This window comes from Megascapheus bottae, chromosome 9, assembly GCF_031878675.1.
Source record: "Megascapheus bottae isolate mThoBot1 chromosome 9, mThoBot2.hap1, whole genome shotgun sequence".
NCBI lineage: Eukaryota > Metazoa > Chordata > Mammalia > Rodentia > Geomyidae > Megascapheus > Megascapheus bottae.
In genome coordinates this window covers 16086262-16110993 of record NC_143517.1, presented here as the reverse complement: position 1 = coordinate 16110993, position 24732 = coordinate 16086262, and the positions used below count along the sequence as shown (strand labels likewise).

Below are 24732 nucleotides of genomic sequence, written 5' to 3'. Positions count from 1 at the left end.
TCTCCCTCTCCCTCTCTCTCTCCAGACAGTTTTGGAGTGTCATACACAGCACTAAGACATTCATATCAGTCTCAGCTTTGGCATGTGCCAGAACCGGAAAAGCCTAAAGCAATTTTGACCAGTGCTCTTACCATGTATGGGCCACAGCTCTGTGACCAAAATAGAACTAAAGATAAACTCTCAGACAGTGAGCAGCTGTGCTGCCCCAGGCCCATTCATATCTCCACCACATTCCTCCTGCATACGTTGAGACATAGCTATACAAAGCTGTGGCTTCATGGGAAATATGCTAGCTCAGAAAGCCCTACCTACCTCTTTCCCCAAAAAGAGAAGAATAAAGTAGACATGGAAGAAAGAACTGTGTTAGTGAAATGAATCCCTGCCTTTTATCAGTAAGAATCTAGTTAACAAGAACCTGGAGAAGTCCCATAAGTGTAACCTCAAATAGAAATGGGGCTTCTAGCACAGGCTGAAGTTCAGCCCTTTCCCATCAGCCTGTGACCTTGTGCAGACTCAGCAGGGCACTCTCTTCAGCACCTGTGGCTTGACCTCAGGGCCTGAGCAATGTCCTTGGGCTTTGTCAAGGCTAGAGCCATGTAAGCCACAGCACCACTTCTGGCTTTTTTCTATATATGTGATACTGAGGAATCAAACCTCGGTCTTCGTGCCAGGCAAGCACTCTACCACTAGGCCAAACTACTGGCCCTCAAATTCATGCTCTTTTCTACAATGATGCGTTGTCCTTCTGTGTTTAAGAATGATTTGTGTTATAATTTATGGCCTTAGTTATGCATACTGATGAGGGCCTTGGAATAGGAGTTTTTCCTTAGAATCTGTCTAAGGAAACTGTAGAAGGACTGAGGGTCAGAAGGCCCTGATATGCCACCATGGTTCAGGAAAGCCTCTGAATGAGCTAAGTAGGAGTTTAGATGACTTTGCTCCACAGTGGGTAGTCAGCATGTTTTCAGGAAATGTGTAGTCTCTCTCAGTTGCCAGTATTCTTAGAGTTAAAAAAAAAATCAGATGAGCTAAGTGCCCATGGTTCATGCCTGTAATCTTAGCTGCTTGAAAGATGTGGAGGGTCAGTGTTCTAAATCAGCACAGGCAGAGAAGAATGAGAGCTTATTTCCAAAAATAGCCAGTAAAAATGGTCGAGTGGGTGGGGCTTATTTGGTAGAACACCAGAAAAAGTGAGCAAGCAAGCCGCGCAAGTGCTAAGTTCTGAGTTCAAACCCTGGTACTAGTGAGTGGAAGGTGAAAGGTGGCATGGTATCTAGTTCCATTCATGTGCATTTCCTTCTTCTGGAGGAAGCTGCCCAGCCTTGCTATTACAGCCATCCAGACCTAGATAGGCTTCCAACACCAATTAAAGCATAAGACACTGGTTCAAATGATGCTTCATTTGCATAGCTAGGGTAAGTGTGAGCCTTCTAGGCTGACTTTAAACCTCTGGCATGTGCCTCTGACCCCAATTAGATCATGACCAGAACATTATGTAGGTAAAATACTCATCTCTAATGTAAAGATGAGGACGCTGAACTCACATGCCCAGTCCCCCAAAACAAACTGACAGAGCTGAAATGCAAACTCTGAAATCTGTTCTTTAAAAGGCATGTGTTGCTGGGCACGGTGGCTGACGCCTGTAATCCTAGCTCTCAGGAGGCTGAGATTTGAGGATCTCAGGTTGGCACTAAAGACCAAGAGACTTTTACCTCCAATTAACCACTAGAAAAAGAGAAGTGGGGCTGTGGCTCAAGAAGTAGGGCAGTAGCCTTGAGTTGAAGAGCTCAGGGACAGTGCCCAGGCCCAGAGTTCAAGCCCCATGACCCACAAACAAACAAACAAAAACCTCATGTGTTATATAGCCTAAACATATAGTCTTAAAAGTTCTTGTATGCTTAATGAAAAGGATTCTTGTACATTCCTATTGCACCATGTATCAGAGATGAGGAAAAACAGTTTGGGATTTTTTTTGATCACTTTTTTTGATGCAATGGATTTGTTGTTGCAAAATCATTGTTATAGCTATTAAACTCATCACTTTCAGATACGGAAAAATGTTGTATTTTAAACATGCATTATTGATCTTGTTATGGTATCCCTTAGTCAGGCATTCATGCAAAAATAGGAATCTTACTAGGTTTCCCTTTATACTTTGGGGAAAAGCACTATTAATAGTCTACTCTCTGGCCTATCTAGTGACAGACGATAAATGCCATTAGTAAGGATGACAGGAGAGATGTCATGTTTTTTAGTGATGAAGAATGAAAGCAAGGCACATTTTCATTATTCCCAGAAAAATCCAGCAAGATCCTAAGAGAATTTCAGCAGTGCCATCTTCAGAACATCACCAGAAAAGTAAGGGAAGCTACAGACTTCTTCAGGTTCATTCAGAACAGCTCAGAAACCCTTAGCTAACCTACAACCCAGACCTCAGGGAAAGTCTTGGGCTGGGCAAGGAAGATAAAATCCTCAAGACTCCCTCACCCACCATCGGCCCACAACGCAGAGGGAAAATGACATTCCCCCTTTGAGACAGCTCAAGCTGTCTTTTAGCCATGATCACCTCCCTCTAAATTTTCCTCATCATCATGCTCAACTGCAAGCGTTATTTTAAGAGGATACCTAAAAGCTTTATCCTAAACTCAGCAGTGTTCCATACCCAATCCATTGCCGGGTGCCTTCCCAGACCAGCTCTGCCGAACTAAACATACTTAGGGACAAAATTAGACATGTGCAAAAGTGGAGTGGGCAGATTGTCATAGGTAAACTGTCAAGGCCTTAGGATGAGAGCTAATTATGGAAAGACAGTGCCTATCTCAAAGGCTACTCCATTTCCTGTCCCTAAGGAATTTTTTCACCAATCAGAAAAGAGAATCATTTTTTTTCCAATCCTCGGGCTTGAACTCAAGGCCTGAACACTGCCTTTGACCTTTCTCAAAGCTAGCACTATCAGTTGAGCCACAGCACCACTTCCAGTTTTTTCTGTATATGTGGTACTAAGGAATCAAACTCAGGACTTTATGCATGCTAGGCAAGCACTTTACCAGTAGGCCATGCTCCCGGCCCACGAGAATTCTTTACTAACAGCTCCCCCACCACCAGAAACCACCAATAGGTTCCCAGAAAATGTTTCCAGCCAGATGATAAGCAAAGCCAGAAAGAAGAAATAGTAAACCAGTACAGGAGACACGGAGATTCTGCGTCCTTGATCCTGCTGCAGAAGTTTCCGACCATGCAGAGTGCAACCATGTCGTCCAAGCCAAGAATCTGCTTTGTTCTCTATAGCTTTGTCTTGCCACCTGGCAAGAAGTTGTGCCTCTGTAATTTTCCCACTGATAAGGGGCTGGATTGACAGATCATCTGGAGATTTCAGGTGCATGGGATAGCTACCTGTGATACTAACCCTGTCCTCAGGGCCTCTTTAAACAGAGGCAGGGATCCGAAAATCAGAGACTTCTATGGGGCTTTGAAGAACCCCTACATCTCCAGAAGAGCCATCTGAACTGACTAGAAAGCACCATTTCTCCAGTTAATCACTGCTTACCTTACTGGCTCTCTTTTTAAACATGTGAGATATAAGACTATATAAGGAAGGCTTTGGAAATCATCCCCAGCCCTCTGTTTAAATGTCATAACCTTTTGATATTTTCTATTCCTGGTTGATTTTCTTTCCATCCAATATATAGGTTGGATAAGAATAATATTTTCTATAGTTGTGTTATGAATGCATGTCTCCTATACCCCACATATAAATTTGTACTTGCTATACTTTTTCATCATTTAAGAAAAGATCCCCCAAATGAAGTCAATTGAACACCTGAGTGTATGTATATATATGTGGAGTGGAGGGGGAGAGAGAGAGGAGGGGTAGGAGAGAAAGAAAGCTTGGTTCTGAGAACTTAACCCAAGTTTTTGGTTTGTTTTTTCTTATGTGTCTCTGGTCTCTCCATCCTAGACAGCAGACAGAAAGCTCGAGATGTCTGATAAAGGCCCCACCAGAGCAGGTGTGTATATGTAGATTAGCTCATGTAGCCACAGGAAGAGGCTCCCATTTCTACACAGAAGACTCTATGTGGGCCACTGGAGGGTTGATTCACAGATAAGGATTAACTGTATTAAATAATTACTATTGGATTAAATCATGATTTAATAACTTGTAGCCTAGAATGGTTTTCTGTAAATAAATGCTAAGAAAAAAAGTCCATCTTGTCCATTTCTGGATTGCTTTAGGTTCTTCATTGAGATAAAATGTTGCTTCTAGGGCCAGGAGTTTGGCCTAGTGGTAGAGTGCTTGCCTAGCATGCACGAAGACCCAGGTTCAATTCCTTGGTACCACATACTTACAAAAAGCCAGAAGTGGTGCTGAGGCTCAAGTGGTAGAGTTCTAATCTTGAGAAAAATCCAAGGACAGTGCTCAGGCCCTGAGCTTAAGCCCAGGACTGGCAAAAAAAAATGTTGCTTCTAAAAATGGATCCTAGGGATTTAATCCCAGATCTTTTCAGGAATATGTGTGGAGAATAAAGGAAATTGATTTTCATGATGTGGAACTTTGAAATGAGATAATTATACCTAATGTCTTGAAATGGTTATCCAGGATATGACTTTTGGCTTTTAATAGAATTTGCTTTGGAATGGTAAAAATAATAAGAATAGCTAGTATCTATCAGGTACTCATTATTGGTCTGGAACTGTCTCATGTTCCTTTAGTTCCTCACAGTAACTGTGTAACACGAACACTATGATAATTCCCCTTGAACAGAGGAAAAAACTGAGATACTGGATTGCTTATAGTCATATGAATGTATCTTTAGGAAAAAATGCTTTAGTTCAAGCAGCAAAATGAGAAATATAGCACAATACCATTTATAAAATTACTAGGCATGCATGCACACAGACAACACAATACAAATTTCATGAGACTACAGACAAAACAGAACATCAAATGTATTAGAGTAGTTATCTATGAGGAGGAGAGCAGGAGGGGGAAATGGCAATGAAAGGAAATCCACTGAGAAAGAGGTCTTGGCCAGCAACTTGAACAATATCACAGGAATTGAGCAGTCTACTGCTCAAGCAGACTTTTCCCTCAGTCAGGTAGATCCTCCTCCTGTAATCCCCATGAAGCTTCTGTGAGAGCTCAGGTGTGCCGTTCACACCACACATGATTTCCTAAAGCAGTAACTAGCACTTCTGAAGGCTGGACGTTCACCAAGAAAGTTCATTCCAATAGCAACAACCCAATCAATTTTTTTTTTGCCAGTCCTGGGCTTGGGCTCAGGGCCTGAGCATTGTCCTTGGACTTTCTCAAGGCTAGAGCTCTATCACTTGAGCCTCAGCACCACTTCCGGCTTTTTTCTATGTATGTGGTACTGAGGAATCGAACCTGGGTCTTGGTGCATGCTAGGCAAGCACTCAACCACTAGGCCAAACTCCCGGCCCCCCAATCCATTTTTCTTGTTGCTCACCTTTCAAAAGGAGTTGTCCAGGAAGAGTAATACTGGAATAATGTGGTAAAAATCTGTCCCATCTACTCATGTGGTAAGTTCTCTGTAGATGCCAGGAAATGACTGTCTCTCAGCCATACAGGGTAGGAGGGAATCCCATAAGGAAAGAAGGAAACGTCGGGATGCAGGGTGTCCACTCTCTGGGAGTGGTCTTACCTCGATGATCTTACAGGTGTCCTCCAGCTGGCTGATCATGCCCTGGACTCGATCATTGCTTCCCACAAGGACGGCAATGCCATCACTGAGCTCTGACTAATAAAGAGAAAGGGGGGACTTGAGATAGTAGGAACTGTCTAATCACAAATAATTGTGGACGGTCATTGTATGATTCTTGTGGAGTCCTTAATGTAGAGCCTTGTGAGCCAGTGAGGACCCTACCAGACTCCAAGCAAACATTTGCATCTGAAGGCAGTTGTGTTGGAAGAGCTTCCACAGCTTTCCTCATGTTCTTACTGGAGACTGACTGTTAGAAATGCAGAAAAACTGGGGCCGGGAGTTTGGCCTAGTGGTAGAGTGCTTGCCTAGTATCTAGGAAGACCTAGGTTCGATTCCTTGGTACCCCACATACATAGCAAAAAGACGGAAGTGGTGCTGAGGCTCAAGTGGTAGAGTGCTAGCCTTGAGAAAGTTCAAGAACAGTGCTCAAGCCCTGAGCTCAAACCCAGGACTGGCAAAAAAAAACAAAAAAAGAAAAAACAAAGAAATGCAGGAAAACTTGTTGGCCCATTAGGAACACTGTATTTGAGCTCAAGTTTACTAAACATTGTAAGTGGATAGAGTCTAATCTTTGATTTCAGGATCCCAAAGTGAATTTTCTCTAGAGTGGCTTAGGACCAGTTTTACTTGGAATCTATCTGTCTGTCTATCTATCTATCCATCTATCCATCTATCTATCTATCTATCTATCTATCTATCTATCTATCTATCTATCTATCTATCTATCAGTTTTAGGAGAAAAATTTCAATTCAGAAATTCCTCTGTTCATAATTACCCTCTTCTAAGGTTGTCTATGGGAGTGAAGGGGGCACAGAACAGGGACTTGGGAATATGTATTCTTGCTTCAACTCTGATCTCCTCTTTGATGATTGTAAGCAATTCGAACCCTAGTTTCTCCTACTTAAAGGGAGTGGTCTGGAATGGTACAGTGGTGGTCAAATGTTTGGCAGCTGCAGAGCTCTATTAGAACAAAGTAAATTTGCTTTGACTAAAGTGGAAGAGTGGAGGCAGAGAGTCTCTCTTAGTGTCCTTCTAGCCATCCTATCGGTTTCTAGGTCTCTGAGGGAAGTAGCATGGAACAGGTACCATCCAACTCTAACATGATAGGGCTTGGGAATCAGGGGGATGAGAAAAAAGGAAGGAGTAAATCAAACTTAAATTAAAAAACCAATAAATAAATGCAGATATCTGGCAAACAGTGATGGTGATGATGGTGATGATGATGATGATGATGATGATGATGATGATGATAAATGGTGTTACTCAAAAGGTTGATATGGATGAGGAGTTTTCCCTAGTGGTAGAGTGCTTGCGTAGCATACATGAAGACCCAGGTTCAATTCTTTGGTGCTACATACATAGGAAAAATTGAAAGTGGTACTATGGCTCAAGTGGTAGAGCACTAGGCCTTGAAAAAGCCCAAGGACAGTTCTCAGGCTCTGGGTTCAAGCTCAGGACTGGCAAAGAAAAAAAAAGTGCTCAGTGACTTGAGCCTGGCACTTAACACTGCATGTCTTCAGCAACCTTCAAAGGGCACTGAAATGGGTGATTCTGCTGGATGCTGGTGGTGCATACCTGTAATCCTACCTACTTAGGAATTCCTGGCTGAAATCTGGGGATTGTGGTTCAACATCCATTCAGGTAGGAAAGTCCATGAGACTTATCTCCAAGTGATTACAAAAAGCTTAGAAGCAGAGCTGTGACTAGAGTGTTAGCCTACAGCACAAAAGGCTTGGGTACAGTGCTTAGGCCCAGAGTTCAAGCTCCAGGACTGGAAAAACTAAACTAAACTAAGTGATTCTGTCCTAAACTTTTTCTTGAACCTTAGCATCCTCACCCTCCTTAGCCTTCTCTTCCTTCCTGCAGGGAATCTGGTGTAGTCACATGCATGTGTACCAGTTACATAGTGTTCCTTCTGACCCACTCTGCAGTGTCCCTGGAGCCTTGAAGTGTCACAGTGTCCACAATGGAATGAAGGACACGCCAGCACTTGGAAGGGCTGAAAGAAGTGGCTAGAGTGGCTCCTACCTTCTGCCTCTGGAACACATGAGTAAGTGGAGCCACCTGGCAGTCCTTGTGGGCACCAAACACCTTGCAAAGGGAGCAGGTGGGCACTTCGCAGTTGAGACAGTAGATGTTGATGCGTTCCTCTTCATGCTCTTCACACATGGGCTGATCGGACTTCTTTTCTGGCCTGGGAGGAGGTAGGCAGATAAAGGCCGGTTCATTTCTATTGGGGCAGCACAGAAACAGGTGACTTTCTTTGCCAACCCCAGCTTGTTCCTTAAATTCTCAATCCTTTTCAACAAGACTTCCAGGGGCCCCTTCATTGGGTCACCTTCTGAGCTTAACTTCCCTACAAGTTTAGTGGTGGGTGCTGACAAATCTCTAATCTCTTGGTTAGAGTGAGACTAAGCCAGAAACTGAAGTCCATTTAATGGCACATGCCACAGGTAGTTCTAGAGTGGCTAATTCTCCTTCAGCATTTCTGAGGTAAGCAGCAATGACCAGAGACATAAGAATACAGGTGTGTTCAAACTACGCAGATATTGAACATGTAGAAACAACCACAAGGCTACATTTAATTTCGGCTTGCTAGTCAATGTCTTTCTTATCATGTTATAATATTCACAGAGAGCTGCATCCTGTATCTCTTAGTACATTTCTCTTGTCTTGGTAGCAACACAGGCCCAGAGGCACCACACACTTATAAATAAGTACACAAAGAAAACGTCTGGACAACTTCCAACAAATAACAAAATTTAGAACAAATATTGCCTGCATTTTTTTTCCACTCCTGGGGCTTGAGCTCAGGGCCTGGGCACTGTCCTTGGGCTTTCTTAAGGCTACCACTTGAGCCACAGCACCACTTCTGGCTTTTTTCTATGTACATGGTACTGAGGAATTGAACCCAGGTCTTCGTGCATGCTAGGCAAGCACTCTACTATTAGGCCAAACTCCCAGCCCTGCATTTTTTTTTTATGAGATGAAAGTGGCTGAGTTCACAGCTGAGATTGGGGCCAGGCTGTGCTGCAGCAATCTATAGGGTGCAGGAATCTCCAGTCTCTGATAGATACTGGTGTGAATATTCTCACATTTACTGAGGGTTGGAGCCTTGTCTTGGTGAGGCAATGCCTCCGGGTAATGCCTTTGTAGTTAAATTGACCTTAACGCTGAATTCCAGCTCAGCTTGTCCATGTGATAACTATGTGGTAGCTTGGGAAAGTTACTTAACCTCTTTGTCTTTAATTTTTACTAGACTGTAGAGATTGTTTAAGTGTCTTCTAATTAAATGTGGCAGAATAAACAGATACTTCACTATTTTCCCCCCATTGAAATCCCATGAATGTGAAAATAAGGAAATGAAAAGGTATAAAGCAATGACAAAAACGTGAGCAATATACCTGTAATCCTACCTACTCAGGAGGCTGAGATCTGAGGATCAAGGGTCAAAACTAGCCCTAGCACAAAAGGACCAATTAATCTCCAGAAAACAGAAAGTAGGGCTTGGCTCATGGGTAGGGTGGTAGCCTTGAGCTGAAGAGCTTAGGGAGAGTGCCCAGACCCAGAGTTGAAGCCCCATGACCTACAAACATAATAATAATAATAATAATAATAATAATAATAATAATAATTTGTCAGCAAAGACTGATCAAAACAGATAAAAAGTTAGTTTTAATCTTTATTTGTCCCATTTGGTATGCATTTAATTCATTTCACTGCAGAAATACTAATGTGTTTCATTACTAAGGGCTGCCCCTCCCCCTCCCCCCATTCAGAATTAGGTAATGTGTGTGCCCTTATGCTCTATTACTTCAAACAAACATTTTCTGAGTTCTGTAACAGCTGACTTGTAGGATTCTGGTTTGAGACTAAGGACCTATCATATATTAGAGGCCACTATTAGTATTTTATTATTTTGATTGTACTTTGGCTTAGTAGTACTTAAAATATAAAAAATGAAAAATGTAAATTAAAAAACAAACATGAACAAGATGACAGCAAAATAGAGATGCCTACAAAATGTTGTAAATTGGAAACATCTGGATGAAAAAAAGTGACCTACTTGACTTGTATCTTAGCCTTGCTAAGAGCCTATGGGTGTAAGGGAGGGGGATCCTGCAAGACATCAGCTAACTTGATCTGTGGAGCTGTGCAAAGATTCTACAGTCAGTATCTGCAGCCAAACTCCTACAAGGTATCCTGAAACCCAAAGTGTGAGTGCAAATGAAAAGAAGTGGACTTCATGCACACTTGAGAGATTGCTTGAGGATGTACTCCATCAAAACAATAGAGCAAGCCAACAAAGAAGAAAACCTGGGAGCCAGGAAGCTAGGTGTTGGGCCCAAGGAACAATGAAGGAAAATACCAAGTAGAAGGTAGAATCCAGCCATGTGAGGACTCAATCCTAATCATCTACAGTGAGGTAGAAATCACTAGACGATGTCTACTTCTACAAGTGCCACAGACAAGAAATAGAAATATAACAATAATACGCAGGTGCCATTGTTGAAAAATCACAGGAAAACATCCAGAGGAGTGAAAAGTGATTGAGTTTCAGAAGTGAGACATGAGGGCATGAGAAAGTAGGAAGGGAACTGAATTTCTCATTACAGGCCTTGTAGTACAGTTTGAATTTCAAAGAAATCCTTATGTGTTTTAGAATTACAGATAACAGAATGATACTGCTAGTAATCACCACCTCCCAGAATTGATGTGGAAATTAAAGAATTGTACATAATTCACATGGAAAGCTTTCTGAACAATATCAAGCATAGGGCACATAATAGTTTTACTTAATATTGTTTTAAGTCAATAATTATTTTGTTCACTGTTAATATTAACATTAACCTACTTAATGACCTTTTCTTTCTAATTCCATAAACTGTATCTAGTTCAGGATGTACAGGATTCTAGCTTTGTCTCTAGGTATTCTGTATGAGGTTAGAGAAAAGAGATAGGAAGTACCTCATAATACCTCACTGATATTTCCTCCTCTTCCTGTTGACATCTTCAATCAGCAGAGGTAAACACTCTGTATATCCAAGGTTATTCCAGGGTCATCTAATATATCCTGAAGCCTCAGCGTTCTGGTTTGCTAAGGCTGCGAGGCTCCAAAGACCAACTGATTTTGCTCAGACATGCGGCCAAACCCTCTGAACAACTTGTGGTTTTGTCACCAAGTTAAAATGTCCCCAAAAGGCAGGTTGAAGAAACAACACATGAAAATCTTGATAACCATAAAATACTGCCATTCTCCTCAGCTATGTACCTTATTGTTGAGAATTTGATATATAACTTTTATGTAATTTGCTTTCCTAGCCACTGGGTACTATTTTTGACAAGTTCTACTATAGTTAAGGTGAGGATGTCTTGTAGTTTTACTAATGCTACAAATTCCAACATTTCCTCTTCCCTAGATTATAATTCAAATATTATTATTTTGTCATGTCTCAAGTTCCCACTGTGGTGGATAATGAGACAAAAAAATTATTGTAATAAATAGAATGAAAAAGCTGAAACTGTGCAATGACTATTCTGTATGAGGCATACTATTAGGTACTGAAACAATTATTATGTAAATTCTTTTCAGTAATTAGTTGGCTATTAATTGGCTAATTAATTTTTAAGAGACACTGTGGGTATTTGCATTTTAAAATAAAAAGAGCAGCTCTGTGCAGGGACAATTACTGACCTTCTTAAGAGATTTTGGAAGCTAAAGGAAGCAACGGCTGTGATCTCTGCAATATGCCATCAGCAATTCTTCCTCAGTTCCATCTATCTCCTGGTACTATGTAATTTAGCTTTGGATCTTAAGCGGAAACTAATACCCATAATAAGTACAATAATTGCATGTTAGATTCATAGAACAGCTTTCCTTCCTAGAGTGCAAGGCTCTAAGCACCCTGCAGATGTTCCATAAATACGTGACCCCTAATAAGAAGCACAGTGAGTCTACTTCTAGACAGTCTCCATGTCCCTACTAAGCGCTACGCACTGTGCTGATGTGTGTACAGTGGTAAAAGTGCCCTTGTGCCATGCCTTCCAGGAATATAGCATTACAGTGCTGTCTCTCAGAAAGGAACTGTATAGCTAGTGTGGCACAGTTAATATGAAGTCTTTTTTAATTTTTAATGAATGACTGTACATTTCGTATCAGTCAACAAGTAAATCAAAAAATATTCAGTAAATACAATTTAGGGAACAGATAAGCAACCTGATCTGCATCTCTAGCCTCCCACATTTCTCTAAGTCGTAATTTTCTAAAGATCAGGATTATACTTGGCTTTCAACTTCTTGTAGCCAGTAGGACAATAAACTGTCACAGGATTTTGAATATGGTTTTACCTAGACAATTTTAAGGCAGCTCTGTCTGAAGTAGGAACTGAACTCTACAGTTTCATATGAGACTTTTACTGCCATGTAGAATCTGGAGCTTCAACATGTGAAAGGATATCAATATATGGGAATTAATGCACCATCTATCTGGCAAATATCATGTAACCCTTCTATTAATTACAATAAAAAATATATGGAAAAAAAAAGAATCTGGCGCTTCAATGAATTTGTGAGCAGAAAGTCTGCCTGAAGGACAAGGCCTTAGCCACAGGCCAGAATCATTGCATTTTTAGCAACACCATCTTGGTTGATGTTGATGAGTCATTTTATTCTTAAGTGATAGGAAAATACAAGTACCAGCTCCTTTCTTTTTCCCCATAAGCAATTCTGGGGTTCCACTGGGAGGACTGACTTAGAAAAACCTGTTCCTATGACACAACTGATCTGTGACTGGTAAGCCAGCATTTGTGACCCATGAAAATAGACAAACGCAAGCATCAAGTTGACGTGGTGAACAGAAGAGCCCTTACCTGGTGGACTCCTGCTTGTAGATGTCAATGATGTTTTCCACCAGCAGGTTCCTCTGAAGCCCGTATACCCCGTGTCTATCCAAAACCACTTCATGTCTACAGGAGGGGCAGCGAAAGCGACCCCCAGATGCCATGGTGGTACCTCCTCTTGTGGGTAAGTAGGGGTTTGAGGCCTGTTCTTGCCAAGCAACGAAAGGAGAATTGAGTAATGCCACTGGGAACTTTCTCTGAAAGTTTTTAGCCTCTCTAACTATGAACAACACTGACTTCGACTTAGAGCTCACAATAAGATTATCACTCAAGGCCTTTCTGCCTGAAACATGGGCCTACCGCATTCTCCATGGTCATCTACAATATGCCATTGTTAACTCAAGGGGCCTTTCCATCCGGTGAGTTCATAACCACAAGTTTCAGTCAAAACTTCATATTCCTATCTTTGGGCCTTCATTTTATTTTCAGTTTTGGAATATATTCAGTGGTTTGAGATTATGAAAAACAAATACAATCTTCAGAATTAAACCATATTTGAGAGCGAGGCTAGAGATAACAGTAAAACACAAAAACATCTTTCAAATAAGTTTACAAGAAATGCAGCCTTAGAAAGCTTTCTAAAGGAATCAGACTGCAACAGTAAGCTCTGGGTTTGGAAATGGAGGGAATCTTCCCACACCCTCCCCTCCCAATTCCAAACAAACCTACCTGGAAGATGTCACTAGCACACTTCCTGCACAGGTTATGCTGGCAGGGGAGAATGACCACAGGTTTCGTGAACATCTCCAGGCAGATGGGGCAGATGAGTTGCTTTTCCAAGTTATCCATAGTCTGCTGCTCTTTGGAAAAAGACTTGTAATTCAGAGAAGTGCTCATCTCCTGGCCGTCCCTGAGAGTGCCTCCAGGGAAAAAGGAGTTCAGAATGGCTTCTGTAAGTGTTTCCTGGAAATAATTCCCAGGATTGTGTGATCAAGTGTCCTTTACATTTCTCTGGATGGAGGACATGGTTTCAGGCCCTGTGTCCCCGTGAGTGAAGGAGCTGTTTTTAGCAGTCCAAGGTCACGTGACTGTGGGCTGACTTGTCCATATAAGCCAGTGACAGGAGGATGGATGGTGACAGGTGACAGAGAACAGCAGTCAACATTCTTGCCCCCTGGAATAAAGAGAGTGGGTGGGAAGGAGGATTACAAACCCCATTTAGATGGGAGCTTGTGAAGGGAAGGAGATGGAAGCTGACAGTTGTCAACAACAAATGCAAAAACGTGCTTGTCTGGCCCCTGAGCCAGGTCCTCAGTGAGCAGTCAATATGAACGTGGTGACAGGCTTCTCCAGAAAGAGGGAGAATACAGCCCAAGAGTCTAACTATAATGAACACCATTCCTGACTTGAAAGTTTAGGAAGCAAATCACCCAAAGTAACACGTTAGTGTGTTCTTAGGTAGAAACAAACGAATTAATCATTAAATTAATCATCTTGCTTCCACATAGGCAACCATCTAGAAATACTTATTTAATAGTAAATATTTTACCCTCATGAGAGTTGTGATCTGGAAGGGGGAAGCTCCAATTTAAAAGCCGAACTTATCATAAAAGTGTATAAGCCAGACACCGTTGGCTCAAGTTTGTAATCCTACTCAGGAGGCTGAAATCTAAGGGGTTCAAAGCAGCCTGGGCAGGAAAGTCTCTGAGACCCTTATCTCCACTTAATTAGTTAAAACAAACAAACAAAAAGAAGCTGGTAGTAAAGCTGTGTATCAAGGGGTAGAGGGCTAACCTTGAGCACAAAAACTTAGGGATTGCACTCAGACCCTGAGTTCAAGAACCAAGACCCGCACACACACAAAAAAGTGTACTTAAGAAGTAAGCCAGACTTAAAGGAACATAGGCTCAATGGTTTCCCTCATTTGTCATAATCAGTAGAAACCTTGGGCTCTCCTAGCAGAGATTCACAATAGAACAAAATCTAGATACATAAGGCCATATAGGATGACACTAAATGTAAGGACCTCCAGGATATAGAAACAAAAGCCATATAATGAGTAATTGTTGTCCTTAATGTACTATGTTATCTCTCATCTCTTTTGCTGTCCCTTGGTTGTCCAATATTGTTACAATATTTCATCTTGTTATCTGATATATTTTATATATGCTTAATTGGTTATTTGAAATTGGATAGGGAAGGGGGAAATCAAGATGAGCAGGGGGGAGGGGGAAGGGAAATGGGGACCATGACATGAGAAAGGGTATCAATATTTGTGAAGTAATGTACCTTATATCTGGTGAATATAATGTAACCCTTCTATTAATTACAATAAAAATATATGAAAAAGTGTACTTAAAATTTAAAGATATATACTAGTAAATAGTCTAATTTTTTCTAAGTTGTATACTAAAATCTTGGTACAGTTTTTTGTTTTCTTCCACATTGCTTCCTCTGTAACTTTCTAACTTTTCCATCTAATACCTTCCACCACACATACAAACAACAACAAAAAAGAAAATTTGATAATCTTAAAGAGTTTAGTTTATAGCCATAATTTATAATGAAGTTGTCACTGGTATAAAGATAACAGACAATTTCTCTTGGCCTTGCATTAGGTGACAACTATCAATGCTTTGGACAATTAAAGTGAGGTTGGACTCTTTCCATGCACAGTTGATCCCCTTCTGAAATACTCGTGCAGTTGACCGTTTCTCTAAGATGATTTTTAAAACAACAGCTTCTCTAATCATTTCTGATATTGTTGGTATGCTCTTGAATAAAATCATATGATTCTATAGTTGCCATGGTTTTGTAAAACAACTTTCATCAAAATGTACTCTATTTAAAATGACTGAATCAGACAAGAAGAAGAAAGAGGAGAAACCCATGACTGTTCTTGAGGTGATGAATTTGTATTCTAGTTCTCCATGATTTTGAAATCTTGACCAAGAATCCATTCTGCTAACTATGCCCAATATTTACTTACATCAGTGTGACTGGGGATGTGTGATCATAGTGCTGTGTGCACAGACCACTTATTGACAATCTAATAATCTCTATTACTGAGTAACACAATATATGTATTCATAAACGTTTCAGAGATCATTGGAGAAATCTCTTAATGTGTTCAATATTTATTTAGCATTTATAGTGAGGAAGGGAATTAGTGAAATTTTCTTGCTGAATTACCTAGCCTGAGTAGTTAATTTCTGTTTATCATGGAGGTCTGAGTACACTATAGGTGGTATTTTCTAGGGACATCTCAGCATCAAAATAAAAGACCTTAGAATCTCAGGAAAAGCACTTGTATCTGTCAGAGGTCCCAGAGGAGCAGAAACAATAGAAACATAAGAGAGTTTATTAGACTGATTTGTATGATCAAAGCCTGGGTAGTCCCATAATGGTTGTCTGTGGGCTGGAATACTAGGGGAAACAGGAGCTGCTCAGTTCCAGAAGCTGGAAGCCTCAGAAACAGAAGAAACTATAATTCAGCTCCAGTTTGAAGCTGAAGGCCTGGAAACCTCTGGAGAGTCACAGGTACAAGTTAAAAAGGCTAGATCACCTAGAACCTAATGTCTGGGGCAATGATAGCTCAGTTCACACTTATCCAAGAGAATCCTAATGAGCATAATAAGCTCTCTGATTCTACCTTTTATCTGCCTTGTCTGGTATCCTAGTCTATGGCCTGGTGCCACCCACACACAAGACGAGTCTTCCCATTCTGTTTGCTGACCCAGATGCCAACTGTCCCTGAAGATGCTTTCACAGATATCCAAAAGTGTAGTTGACCAAATGTCTAGTCATCTCTTGATCCAGCCAAGTGGATAACCAAAACCCTTAGATTAATAATATTTATCATGCATTTACTTAATGACAGGGATAAATGCTGACAAGTGGATTGTTAGTTCTATGACTGGACACACATCAAGGTGTAGTTACACAGGTCTAGACAGTATTGTCCTCAATATGCTTTAGGCTATATGGTACAGACTATTGTTGCTGGGCTACTAACCTGTACAAAATGTTATGGTGTTGAATATTGTAGGCTCTTGTAACACAATGGTAAATATTTATGTATCTAAACATAAGAAAGGTACAGCCCACGACAGTAGAAAAGATAAAAAGTTCTAACTGTGTTTAGGGTTCGTATCATGAAGGGAGCTTGCAGGACCGGAAGTGGCCTGGTGCATGAGCTAGGAACTGATGAATGAGTGTGAACCATATCACTGTATACTGCTAGGGATCTTATCAGCACTGGACACCTTAGGCTGTGCTCAATGTGTCAGAAAAATGTTTTCAATAAGAAGTTGACCTTCACTTACTGTAACTTTTCACTTTCAAACTTAAATTTTGGGCTTAGACTCTTTTACAGTAACAGTGAATTAAACATATAATATCCAGCATATTTTATTTTTTGTCTCTCTCTTTCTCTCTGTCCTTCTCTCTGCTAGGCAGGCACTCTACCACTTAAGCCATTCCACAAGCCCTTATTTTTGTGCTGGTTATTTCTGAGATCAGGTCTTGCTTTATGCCTGGGTTTGCCTAGACTGTGATTCTTCTACTTCTGCTTCTTTTTTTTTTTTTGCTGGAATAGCAGGCCACCTCCCTTATCCATTAGCAGAGATAGAGTCTTGTGAACTTTTATGCCCAGGCTGGCCTTGAATTATAACCATCTGATCTCTGTCTCCAAACCAACTAGCATTATAGGCTCAAGCCACCATATCCAACAAATACTTCCCTTCTTCTATCCTTATTCTTTACATTTTTTCTAATTTTATTAAAAAAAATCTTTTTCTTAAAAATGAAGATACAGCTGGGTGTGGTGGCTCACGCCTGTAATCCTAGCTACTCAGAAGGCTGAGATCTGAGGATCAAGGTTCAAAGCCAGCCTGGGCACAAAAGGGCTTGAGACTCTTATCTCTAATTAACCTCTAGAAAACATGAAATGGGGCTTGGCTCAATGGTAGGTTGGTAGCCTTGAGCTGATGAGCTCAGGGACAGTGCCCAGGCCCAGAGTTCAAGCCCCATGACCTACCCCCCCCACACACAATGAAGATACAAACATGCATGCATTAATCTAGATTTCTTTATACTATAAATATACATAATGCATTTAATGTGACAGTATAATGGCTGAGACATCATTGTTAGGTAATATAATCTTATGGGAACACTATTGAATATGCACTCGGGTCCATTGTTGACTAAAATATTGTTGTATAGCAAAATTAAACATTATAGCAGAGCCTATTCTGATAGGACAATGCCTTAATTCAAAAAGTATTTATTAGCCAGGTGCCAGTGGCTCATGCCTGTAATTATAACTACTCAGGAGACTCAAGATCATGGTTCAAAGCCAGCATGGACAGGAAAGTCCGTGAGTCTCTTATCTCCAACTAATCACAGAAAAAAAGCTGGAAGTGGCTCTGTGGCTCAAGTGGTGGAGTGCTAGTCTTGAGAAAAGAACTCAGGGTAGTGCCCAGGCACTGAGTTCAAGCTCCAGGACTCCCCCCACCAAAAAATAAAAGGTATTTATTGGGTGCCAGGCACTGTTGGCATGCTTGTAATTCTAGCCACTCAGAAGGCTGAGACCTGAGGCTCACAGTTTGTAGCTAGCCTAGACAGGAAAGGCTGTGAGTCTCTTACCTCCAACTAACCACCAAAAAGCTAGAAGTAGAACTGTGGCTCAAGTGGTAGAGTACTAACCTTGAGCTAAAAACTTCAAAGACAGCCTTCAATTCTAACCCCTGGACTGGCATCTAAAGAAAAAAAAGCATGTATTTAACATTAGAAGATAAACAAGATACAAGTCATTATTCCCAAGGAACTCAGTCTACTAGAGAGAAGAGCCATAATACAAACCAAAACAGTGAAGAGCTACAGGATATCAGGGTGGGAGATATGAGGAAGGCTTCATGGATGAAGGTATTTTTTTTAATCCATCTACTTAGGATCTCAGAGGGATGGATGTACAATTTGGTATTCTTTCCAGGGAAGGTAGAGAAACAGATGAGGAGGTACAGACATGTGAGAGTCTCAGAGGATGTGATGATTTATCTTGGCTTGCAGGGCATACTGCAGATGCATTAGCAGGCCATGAATGCCAGACTCAAGTTTTTAGCACTTAATAAATTAGACACCAGGAAGTTGATAAAAGTTTCTCGCAATGATGTTTTCATGACAGTGTATGTTGCTTGGGTTAATCTTGTAGTGGTACTGGGTGGGGACAGAGGACTAAGGTGACCTGACCAATAGCCAGATTGGAGGTTGTTTCCTATGGTCAAATGAGAGCTCACAAAACCCTGGCATGGGCGATGGCACTGGGAAAGAAATAAGACTCTGGGCCTGGTGTGGAGGTAGAATCCACAGAGATGACTCAGCTGTGAGCCACTAGAGATGACACAGGGAGGGTTAGAAAGGGAGTCAGGAGGCTAGCTCTTCTCTGGCCTCCCGTCTACCTCACTGTGTGCTTTTGGGAAATGGTTTCACCTAGGTGGACTCCAGTCGTTTCATCTATGAGTGAGTAGAGTACATAACTAACTTTGTATTTGTAGAATGAAAAAAGAAAATCAATGTCTTTGAAACAATATTACTTTTGACACTGACAATCCCACATTTCCTTATTTGTGGTTGACTTTCAACCTTATCTCTTCTTCCCTCCCTTCTCATTTGTCCTCTGCCTTCCAACTTTTTCTTAACACTGTCTGTAGCAGCAACATAGGGATATAACAGGCATGAGCCATGGAGCCTGGTGAGATTCTGATCTTTTAAAAACTTTAGCTCCGGGGCTGGGAGTTGGCTTAGTGGTAGAGTGCTTGCCTCACATGCATGAAGACCCAGGCTCGATTCCTCAGTATCACATACATAGAAAAAAGCTGGAAGTGGTGCTGTGGCTCAAGTGCTAGAGCACAAGCCTTGAGAAAAGCCCAAGGACAGTGCTCAGGCCCTAAGTTCAAGCCCCAGGACTGGCAAAACAAGCAAACCAACAAAAACCTGCCCTCACTTTCAACTTGGCTCCTAGAACCCCACACTTCTGACCAACTAGCTACAAATTTGAGCATTCATTCACATTACCTCCTCAGTTGAATAATTTTCCAAAGTGACACAGAACTCAAATCATCGATCATGTGACTGAGCTCAATCTTCGGCCTTCCTGGCCTCCTCAGAGACTGGGGAATGTGACAGGGTTCAAAGCATCAACACTGTAATCAGATGGTTTGCTCTCTCTGTCCTAGGCAGCCCCATCCTGAGTCATCTGATTAACATGAATTATCAGGGCTCACAGTGAATAACAAAGACATGCCTATCATTGAGAAAAGGACTTCAAAGCACCCTCCCGGCAACTTGGAGCAAAGGCCAGCACATTTTTTTTTTATTATCCAATCAAACCTCAGTGTGTCTTTTATCTTGGGAAAGGAGAAATGAGAATTCTAAAATTACTTTTATTTCTATATGGGCACAACAAATCTAACAAACGTGCTCTGAGTACTAATCACTGTGTATAATAGCTCTAATAGGTATTATTATCAGCGTGGAGCCAGCTGGGGATGAGCAAAGTGGTTGTCCACAGTCACATGGTTGCTAAATTGTGATGTAGACTCAGAGACAATCTTTTGACTACAGAGCCCGTGATTTCTATCCTTACGCTAGGCCATACCTATACAACTGGAATGACCCTCTACATCAGAGTTTTCTGTGGTAATACCAGTGCTCTTTATCTACGGGGTCTAACCTGTTGACACTTGTAGTGACTGAGTAATTGGAATATATAATGAAACCATGGGATTGACTTTTATTCTTTGGTTAATTTAAAATTATATTTAAGTGTAGAGCACCTGCCTAGCAAGCATAAGATTCTGAGTTCAATCCCCAGCAAACTCCCCTCCCAATATATTTAAATAGAAACATATGGCTAATGGTCACTATACTGATGAACATAAGATATGAAAACAAAATCTTGAAGACATTAAAGATGTATATGAAGGATTCTTTAACACACATTTGAGGACTCTTAGTGGATTCTGTATTCTCTAACTACGGTGACATCAAGCTTCATTAGCCTCAGTTGATTAGAAAAGCAATATCAATTCTCCTCCTCCTCTTCCTCCTCCTCCTCCTGCTTCTCCTCCTCCTCCTTTTCCTCCTCCTTCTCCTTCTTTTGAGTCCTGTGGCTTGGATTCATGGCCAGATCACTGTCCTTGGGCTTTCTCAAGGCTAGAGCACTATCACTTGAGCAACAGCACCACTTCTGGCTTTTTCAATGTATGTGGTTCAGAGGAATCCAACAGGCTTTGTGTGTGCTAGGCAAGCACTCTACTACTAGGCCAAACTCCTGGCCCACAGGGTACACTTTTTCATTATTTGTCATAAGACTTTACTTCCATGTAACAACATTAAATGTTACTGAAACAAACCCCAAATTGTTTAGTAAGAAGATTCATGCCATCTCCTTATGTCAAAAAACTGATTCATCACAGCTACAAACTGGCAAGAGGCAGCTTGAATATACGGTTTAAATTTTTTCAAATGAAAATGAAACTTTACAAAATTGAAAATAAAAGAGAAATGAACTAACTTGAAAAGCACTTAGCAGAAGCTAACATTGACATTGTTTTCATTACATAGTTTGCAAACTTCTGATTGAAAGCTTTAAAAAAATTATTGCTCCTTCAAATCTGTTGTTTATAAATTTTACTTCATCATAAAGATCTCAGAGGAAATGTTTGAAAACCAACATATTGTACTTCTCTGAACATTTATTGGCATAATTCATGCATAAAAATCAAAATGACAAATCCCCAAAGTAGTAAACACATTAAACCAAAGTTTCTCCAATGGTACATGTCTGAAGTACTTACTATGGCTTTAGGCACATACCTATCTGTAAAGTCCCTGATGTCTCAAGGGCTTCTGCTTGGCTTCTGTGAATTCACTCTTGCAAGTCACTCCTTATATTTTAAATCTCAAGAGAGAAGTTGAAAAAAAGAGAACATTGTTGGGGTGGATGTGATTGAAGTTCATATATGCATGTATGGAAATAAAACCATGAAACTTATTAAAATTGAATCAAATAAAATAAACGCTCCAGTACTACTAAAAATAAAATAAAAGAATCTCACAGATGGACACTGTGAAAGCTAAGGTCTGACACAATCTGTCCCATATCTCTCTCCAACCTGCATTCTCCAAAGAAATAGGATGTGAATGAAAAATACAAGCGATATAGATGAGTTTTCAGTTTTCTGACTGTCACATTGAAAAATCCAAAAGGATCTGGCTATCAGTAGCTCATGCCTGTATATAACACCAGCTACTCAGGAGGCTGAGATCTAGGGATCATGGTTTGAAGCCAACCCAGGCAGATTCTTTTTTTTTTCATGGTTTTTTTTTTTTTTTTTGCCAGACCTGGGCTTGAGCTCAGGACCTGAGCACTGTCCTTGGACTTTCTCAAGGCTAGAGCTCTACCACTTGAGCCTCAGCACCACTTCTGGCTTTTTCTATATATGTGGTACCAAGGAATTGAACCCGGGTCCTCGTGCATGCTAGGCAAGCACTTTGACCACTAGGCCAAACTCCCGGCCCCTTTCATGTATTTTTTATTGTAATTAATAGAACGGTCACATTATATTCATCATATAGAAGGTGCATTACTTCACACACATTGATACCCTTTCTCATGGCTTGGTCCCCATTTCCCTCCTCCCAGCCCCACCCCTCATCTTGTCCGCCTTTCCCTATCCTATTTCAAATAACCAAATATGTATATATACAATATATCAGATAACAACGTAAAATATTCTAATGATATGAGATAACCAAGGGACAGCAAAAGAAATGAGAGATAACATGGTACATTGAGGACAACAATCACTCATTATATGGCTTTTGTTTCTATATCCTGGAGGACCTTACATTTAGCGTCATACTATATGGCCTTATTTATTTTGTTCTATTGTGAATCTCTGCTAGGAGAGTCCAAGGTTTCTACTGATTATGACAAATGAGGGAAGCCATTGAGCTTATGTTCCTTTGAGTCTAGCTTACTTCACTTAATATGATTTTTCTAAGTCTTTCCATTTCCTTACAAATGGGGCAATGTCGTTCTTTCTGACAGCAGCATAGAATTCCATTGTGTATAAATACCACATCTTGTTGATCCACTCATCAACTGAGGGACATCTGGGTTGGTTCCATATCTTTGCTATGATAAATAGTGCTGCACTGAACATCGCTGTGCTAGTGTCCTTGTTTCTGGACATTTGGGTAAATGCCAAGTAGTGGAATTGCTGGGTCATAGGGGAGCTCTATGTTTAGTCTTATGAGGGGAACTGCCATACTGCTTTCCATAGTGGTTGAATGAGTTTGCACTCCCACCAACAGTGTAGTAGTGATCCCTCCTGGCCACATCCCCCCCAGCATTTGTTGTTATTAGTTTTCTTGATCCTGGCCATTCTTACTGGAGTGAGGTGGAATCTTAGAGTTGTTTTGATTTGCATTTCTTTTATGGCCAGAGATGTTGAGCCTTTCTTCATGTGTCTATAGGCCATTCTTATTTCTTCTCCAGAGAAGTCTCTCTTTAAGTCTTTGGCCCATCTTTTAATGGGATGGTTGTTACTTTGGAGATTAGTTTTGGAGTAATTCAATTTTTTGAGCTATTGATATATTTTAGATATGAGGCCTTTGTCTGTTGTATGGTTAGTGAAGATCTCCCACTCTATAGGCTTTCTAGTTAGTTTGCTATGTCCTTTGCCCAGCCAGATTAGTATCTCCACTAAATAACCAAAAAAGCCAGAAGTAGAGCAGTGAATTAAATGGTGGAATGGTAGTCTGGTACAAAACAAGTTCAAGGACAGTGCTTAGGCTCAGAGTTCAAGCTGCAGGACCAACACACACACACACACACACACACACACACACACACACACAGTCCCAAAAATAATTAAATGAAAAGTGTACTTAATTCCTAAATATGTAAAATATTACTGTTGGACATGTATTAGTATTTTTAAAAATGAGGTATTTCCAATCTGAAGATCCTTTAGTAGTTTTGCTTGCCTTATTGTACTTATTCTTGCTGAAAACACAGATGGCTGCCCTAGCTTTCATCCCTGATCTAAAGAGGAAACCACGGTTTTTTTACCATTGTATCATCATTAATACCTTTTCTAGGTTCATAAACTTTTCTTTTTCAAGGTTTTTTTTTCTTTTCAAAGTTTAGCAAGGACTTATTTTAGTATTACAAGATTAAAGTAGAAAGAGAAAAAAAGCCAGGTGGGGTAGGTCACACCTGTAATCCTAGCTACTCAGGAGGCTGAGATCTGAGGACCTATGTTCCAACCAGTCCTAGCACTGAAGAACTTGAGACTCATCTCCAATTAATCACTAGAAGAAAAGGGAAGTGGGGGTGTGGCTCAAGAGGTAGGGTGGTAGTCTTGAGCTGAAGAACTCAGGGACAATGCCTAGGCCCAGAGTTCAAGCCCTGTGACCCACAAAGAGGGGGAGGGACATTTGCAATTCACCATACAGAAAATGGTAATTAAAGTCTCTCCTATTTTGAAATTTTATGATAGTGTATAAAATTAGGAATGGAAAGTACATGTGGTCAAATATTCCATTAGCCTGTTTAATATAATAAATTCAATTGATTTTTCCGTATTTTTTTACATGCCAGTCCTTATGTTTTAAATCTCAAGAGAGAAGTTGAAAAAAGAGAACAATGTTGCCAGGCTGTTCTTGATTCATCCTAAGAATCACCCAAGTGCATTGATTTTTGATGTTTCTAGAAATTATTCTTGTGTTTCTGGAATAAATTATACTTGCTAGCAATATTTTCCTTTTCATATATTGTTGTATTTAATCAGGCATGTTTTTTCTTGAGAATTTTTACATATCTGTTTATATGGGATATTGGTTTCCGGTTTTCTCTTTCCCATCCTCTTCTTGCCAGTCCTGGAGCTTAAACTCCAGGGCCTGGGCACTGTCCTTTAGTGCTCTGCCATTTGAGCCACAGCACCCCTTCTGGCTTTTTCTGTGTAGGTGGTACCAAGGAATTGAACAGTAGGAAAGCACTCTAACACCAGGCCACACTCCCAGCCTTATGTTTTTCTTCTTTATGGCTTGGCTTGGTTTTGATATCAGAGTAATATTAACCTCATAGCCCTGCCCC

At 40.7% G+C, this 24732-nt stretch overlaps 1 protein-coding gene across 3 annotated transcripts in view; it reads right to left on the bottom strand.

Moving 5' to 3' along the window:
- The window catches only part of Trim55 (tripartite motif containing 55), a 42096-nt gene extending 28636 nt beyond the window's left edge, over positions 1-13460 (bottom strand). For all 3 annotated transcript variants that reach the window (XM_090338650.1, XM_090338651.1, XM_090338652.1), the window contains exons 1-4: positions 13293-13460; positions 12594-12766; positions 7753-7918; positions 5664-5759 (exon numbers count right to left, since the gene is read on the bottom strand). In XM_090338650.1, the coding sequence (XP_090194776.1) occupies positions 5664-5759; positions 7753-7918; positions 12594-12766; positions 13293-13460 (603 nt within the window). The remainder of the gene's footprint in view (positions 1-5663; positions 5760-7752; positions 7919-12593; positions 12767-13292) is intronic.
- Between the last annotated feature and the right edge of the window lie 11272 nt (positions 13461-24732).